The 5974-nt window shown below is 44.9% G+C and overlaps 1 protein-coding gene across 1 annotated transcript in view; it reads left to right on the forward strand.

Moving 5' to 3' along the window:
* Positions 1-1196: 1196 nt before the first annotated feature.
* The window catches only part of ZFP91 (ZFP91 zinc finger protein), a 6354-nt gene continuing 1576 nt past the window's right edge, over positions 1197-5974 (forward strand). Inside the window, 7 exon segments of the mRNA XM_009321057.1 lie at positions 1197-1244; positions 1497-1533; positions 2010-2099; positions 2459-2581; positions 4896-4946; positions 5460-5538; positions 5902-5973. Of these exon segments, the coding sequence (XP_009319332.1) occupies positions 2026-2099; positions 2459-2581; positions 4896-4946; positions 5460-5538; positions 5902-5973 (399 nt within the window). The 5' untranslated portion in view covers positions 1197-1244; positions 1497-1533; positions 2010-2025.

Below are 5974 nucleotides of genomic sequence, written 5' to 3' on the forward strand. Positions count from 1 at the left end.
GAGGACTGTCCACTGACTTTGCCAGCAGATGCTTAATAAACTCCCAGGCATCTCAGTGGTACTGCTGGCTGATGCTTAAGCAGCAGAAACCCACCTGAAACTAGACGGCGGTGTAAATGTATTTGGGTAAAAAGGAGTGCGTCAGAGCATAGCCTAGAGCACAGGCCCTGTGGAGCACTGCAGGTGGCTTTGTGTACTAAAGCAGTGGCAAACCTGGAGTACTGAGCATAGCCAGCTACTTGGAATTAATTTCTTCAGCACATCATTCGTGAAATTTCAAAAGGCATTTGAGTTCGTTAAGGCCCAGTGTCACAGCAAGCACCAAAAAGTGAGATCAAGTGAACTGTACTTGGAAATTTTGGTTTTTAAGGGATGAACTTGCTCACAGAGAAATTTTAACCAATTCTGTTATCTTGCCAAAAGATATCTGGAGGTCAGCAATCAGCCAAAAAGAAACCACCTGTAGAAGCTATAAATGAGTGCAAAGACCTCAGGCTTACAGTGCTTGTGATGCTTTTTGCTCTAGCGTAAGACCAGAAACATCCAGCTCAGATTCCTCAGGGTTATTACCAGGTGTACAATTCTGATTAAATATGTGTTTGGGGGATTCTCCAAACACGACTTTTAATGTGGTCCAATTTTGAAGCTAGTCTTTCATAAAGTAGTTGCTGAGGTTTATGAGTGTCTATCTTGTAGTGCTTAGGGGAGATCAGAGCCAGCAAATAATCATCTTATAAGCTTTTATCAGAGGGAAATGTAAGCTGTTTTTAAATATTTGTGTCTTTACTTAGAGGCAATAGGAAATGTGATGAGAGTTTTAAATGAAGGCTTGCTGAGGGAAGGCCCTGGGGTGTGTCCTGTCTGGCTTGGCAGAGCTACGCTCCAAATCTTTAAGAGGTAGTGGTTTCCCCCTCAGAGTAGACAGGGGCAGTTATGCTATTCAACATTGTGCAACAGAGAGGAGTGTGAATTAATGATGGGATTTATGCTTTTTATTATTATTAAAGAGATTGCAATGGGTGTTTCAGATCCCAAAGAAGAGAAGGAAGAAGAGGAAGTTTCCAGTGTCCTCAGCCACAGCTCTCCTGTCAGCACAGCCAGGCCTAGCAGAAGCTGGCGCAGCAGCAGGTCAGCCACTGCGGCCCGCCAGCGTGACACTGAGAATTCACGTGCCTCCAGATCCAAGACTGGTTCCCTGCAGCTCGTCTGCAAGACAGAGCCAAACACAGACCAGCTTGAATACGGTACGTGGGAAGCCCTGGCATGAAAGTGCCTGGAGATAGCCAGGTCTTGGGAACCTTTAAAGGGAGCTGGCTGTGGGTGTAGCTTTGTGAGCTGTATGCAGACTGTGGCTGGTACAGGCGTGGTGCTTCTTGGTCATGAGTACCTTCTGCCACCAGCACTCCTGGCACTGAATGTCGACGGAGGTATCTTGAGACAGATGAGCTCACTGCAGCGAACACAGATTGAAACCTAATGGTGACTTTTCCTTTCAGAGGTCACAGAAGAGCATCAGTCTCCAGCTGGAATCAGGTAGGAAACTCTTTATTTTGTGGTATTTCTTCCTATTTAGTGTCTCAAGAAGGGAAAATAAGGGCCTGTGTTTTTTCAAAATAAATGCTTCTGTGAAAGGATCTATGGGATGAATAGTAGCTCTGTTTTCAGTCCTGGACCTTTGCATTTTCAGACTGGACTGCAGATGTCAGGAGATATTGTGGAGAAATGGGTAGTAAGATTTGATCTGGGCATTTCACCTGGTAGCTTTATTCCTTCAGGAGCGGATGCTGTAGTTAGGTGGGTTCACAAGAGGAGACTGCTCTGCCTAGCCTGTCTGTTTTGGCTGTCATCATGCTCCTTAGTGCAAGCTGTTAGCTTTCCCCAGTCATGCTGGATGAGAAAGTGCTGTGTAATAGCGTCTTTCCCATGCTAGGGGATGATGCATGAATATTCTTGCATTAGTGCTTAAGCTGTTGCTGCTAAAGTCCTCTGTTCTCCTTTTATCCCAGCAGTGATGATGAGGAGGAGATGCTCATCAGTGAGGAAGAAGTTCCCTTCAAAGATGATCCGAGAGATGAAACCTACAAGCCCCATCTAGAGAAGTATATTGAATTATGTACTTACTGTGTTTTTAGACCAGAAAAAATTGTGATATCCTAATTGAATGAGCTTAATACAACCCAAAGAACCTGTGCTAGTTGCTAAGGTGGAATGGCTCCCATTGGACACAGTGTTTTCTAAATGTTGCCTACAGCTATCGGGACTGTTCTTCTCTAACGGGCTAAAGCCTTTAGAGCCCTGCTGGCTGCCAGGCTCTTCCTTAATCCTTGTTCATACCTCTGCCTAGAAGTGGGACTTGGTAAATAGACCTGAACTTCGATCCAGTTTTTGCTGAAATCTTTGTAAAAAGCAGACAACGGGAAGAGTATTGGAGTAATGTGCTGTATTTGTGTCTTTGTAGGGAAGCGCCAAAGCAAAGGAGAAAAGCTAGCAAGGGGAAGGAGGAAAAAGAGAAACAGAAAGAGATTAAAGTAGAAGTGAAAGAAGAGAGTGAGTTTCGGGAAGATGAAGAACCACCAAGGAAGTGAGTAAAACTCTGGAGTTATATGTAGCAGTGTGTATTGTATATTTTGCATTCTTTCTAGTGTACAACAGTGTTTTGTTGTTGTTGGCTTCCCTCCTTCTCCTCTGGGCCTGAAAGATAATAGGGCAGAACCTTTTGTTCTGATAGAAGTCTTGCTTCCTCATATCTTGCGCATGCCATCATATCATGGCAAGGAAAAATAAGAGTTGGTATTTTCATTTAGTTTAAGTTGAGGGATTTTTCTCCATACTGTGGCTTAGTCAGCCTACCTGGATATGGCCACACAGCGTGAAATCCTTTAGAGCATTCTTAAAATTGGTTTCTGTTGTGATGTCTGGAGTGAATTAGACTGTATTAGAAAGCCAGTCTGAGAAGGCAACGTCCCTTCTGTTCCCAGACATGGGAATACTTTGTACGTGTCGTGTGGTAAGTGTCCTCTTTGTACATTTGGGACTAACATACCAGAGCTCGGGAAAAACAGCTGCGTGCTCCTGCATTTTGGAGAAATAAAAGAACAAACTTTTGCTACCTAGTCAGTCACTAGTGCTTTGAGTGGAGACCCAAAACCTTTGGGTATGCAGTCACTGGAACTCAACACTGAAGCTTTCCTTCTGGCAACTGAGGTAAATTGGATTTATGTGTCTGTGTCAAAGCTATTCTTTGGAATAGTGTGGGGGGAAAAAAAAGCCAGTTTTTTTTACTTAGCTCCTCTATGAGCAATTGGAACAAATGGGGCTCCCTCTGCTGGTCTGTGGCCTGGGGCTCTGCACACCTTTGTTTTAATTTCTCTTGCTGTTTCTGAGCTGCTGCAGAGCTGATTTACATTGGAGAGGAGTAAGGATGCTGCTATTTTGAACTTTTTTCCTCCTGTGAGAGATGGCTTTCTGAGGCTTGTGGTTGTGTTGTTTGGATCAGACGCTACTTTTGTGCATAATAAAACCTGTGCCTCTTCTGAAGGCTTGGCTTGAATGCTGAGTGCCTGTTCAGCATGTTACTGGCATGGTCTTGCTCTCAATAAAGATGTCTCAGTACAGTCTAGAAAAGACTTCCATCAATCTACTGTAAGTGTCTCTGCAGCAATATGATCAAGCAGGCACGATGTTCTGGGCAGAGCTATTGCTTGGGAGGGTGCATTTTACATGTAAGCATAGGTCTGCTCAGACAGAGCATAGATTTTCATCTTGACAGGTGTATAAGCTGCTATAGTTAATTCAGAGGACTGTAAAATAGCTGCTAGATCATTAATCCCATTCTTCCTAGTCATGCAGATTGATGTTTTTCACGTGGTATGAAACATTACCCAACAGAGCAGAGGAAATAGGGTGCACCATCAATTCTGGGCTGTGTTGGCAAAATTACGTGTTTATAAAATGTGCATTAGGAAATGGGAGGGGTTGTGAGAGCAAACCACATGAAGCATTTATTTCTCAGGAATTTTGCCTTCCTCTGAATATGCCTCCAACTTGCACTCAATTGATTTTTCTAGAGCTTGCAGTTAATGAGGCAATAGCTTGCTAATTGTCTGCAGAAGAAACTTATGAGAGTAGAATCTCATGTGATGATGTGCAGCCTGGAAGGGGATGAATTTAATTATAAGGTCACAAGTTGTTTGGACAGTTGCAGGTTTAAAAGAAAAAATGTGAAGCGTGTGATGCCTGGTTGAGGGTTTTTTAAAATAGCCCTTTCTCACTCCACTGTGGCAGAAGAGTTGGTAATTTCTAACCACAGCCTGTTGGGCTGTGGCTGTCTGATACCTGTTTACTGGTATCTGCACAGTTGTGAATGGTGGGCTGAGACACATTGGAGCTAAGCAACCATGTTCAAAAATGTGTTGTACACTAGACCTAGCAGGTAGTCATGCAGCTGCAGCCTGACTATGTTGGCAGAGGCAGGGTGATTTGAGGTCTGCCACATGCCACCAAATGTCATGCAGAAAAAAGTGGTGCTCAGGTATCAGAAACATGGGGACCATAGCTTCACAGGAAGCAGTCTTCTGTGTGATGTGGCAGTTCTGCAAAATGCAGGGACAATTTGCATGGAGGCCTGGTTACTTAACAACTTTAGGGAACCTGCCCTTCTATTACAAGAGCATTTCCTTAGAAACTCTTCAGGCGTTTTGATCCAGAGCAGGTGGCTGACTTGCCAGAGCAGCTGACGTGCCGGGTGCAGTGTTACTTTTCAGCCTAAAAGCGTGGAAGAGTTCTGTAGTATTTCTTACAGCATGCTCCTGCTTTATAGCATACACTTCAAAAACTCTGCCCACTACCAATGTAAAGAAGCTTCTTTCAATTCTGTTTCTGTAACCCTGTTACAGGAGGGGAAGGAGGAGAAAGGATGACAAGAGCCCAAGGCTGCCCAAGAGAAGGTAAGTGATCCCCTTACTCAGTTCTGTTCTGAAGACTTGCTTCCCTTGTGTCCTACACAGAGATGTTGATTGTCTCAAAGCCATCTTTCTTGTATGGTATAGAAATCTGCCTTAAAGGGGAAAAAAAAAAATAGCAGCATGCCTTGACGTCCCTCCTTTCCTTTCCTTTCCCCTTCTCCCTGTAGGAGTGGGTTTGACTTCTTCCAACGGAACCAGCCCCCACCCCCCCACTTCTGAGTTGATACCTAGCCTGGCATTGCCCAGTGATAAGGTTCTGGGAACTCTCTGTCTCCTGGGGTTTTCTCAGCTCTGGGAAGAGCCCTCAAGTAGCGCTAGGAGTGGAGGGAACTCTTGAAACAGAGTCTCTATCAGCATAGCCCAAACAAGAATATTGGAGCAGCAATCCTTTGCTCTCACATCACCGAGCTGCACTCACGCTCATTTCTCTTGCTGCTGCCCTGGCTTCAGATGCATCACCTAACCACTCTGCCCGTTTCCTTACTGACTTCTTAGGAAGAAGCCTCCAATACAGTATGTCCGCTGCGAGATGGAAGGCTGTGGCACAGTCTTGGCTCACCCGCGTTACCTGCAGGTTGGTTGAGATTTTTTTCACTTCGTGACTGGTATGTGTGAGGGCACAGAAGGGCCATTTGGAACAGGCAGCTAATCCTCCGCTGGCACTGAAGCACTCCTTTCTAATGCTGTCTTTTTGGTAGACTTAATCAATCGTGGCCAGCTGTGGCCACGTGTGTCTCTGTATCTGTCCTGTTGCTAGATGTCTGCATTCATTTGGCTTTCTTCTCTCAATGGAGATCAAAGCCTTTGTGTTCATGGTATAAGGGTGTCTTGTCAGTGATTGGGGTCTGGTGGCCTGGCCACCTGGGATCGATGTGTCTCAGCTGTTCCCTTAGCCATGTAAAGAGAGAGTCTACAACCTTTCACTCTTCCTTTATAGCATCACATAAAGTACCAGCACTTGCTGAAGAAAAAATACGTGTGTCCTCATCCCTCCTGTGGTCGGCTCTTCC

Source organism: Pygoscelis adeliae, unplaced genomic scaffold, assembly GCF_000699105.1.
Source record: "Pygoscelis adeliae isolate BGI_AS28 unplaced genomic scaffold, ASM69910v1 Scaffold1073, whole genome shotgun sequence".
In the NCBI taxonomy this organism is placed as follows: Eukaryota; Metazoa; Chordata; class Aves; order Sphenisciformes; family Spheniscidae; genus Pygoscelis; species Pygoscelis adeliae.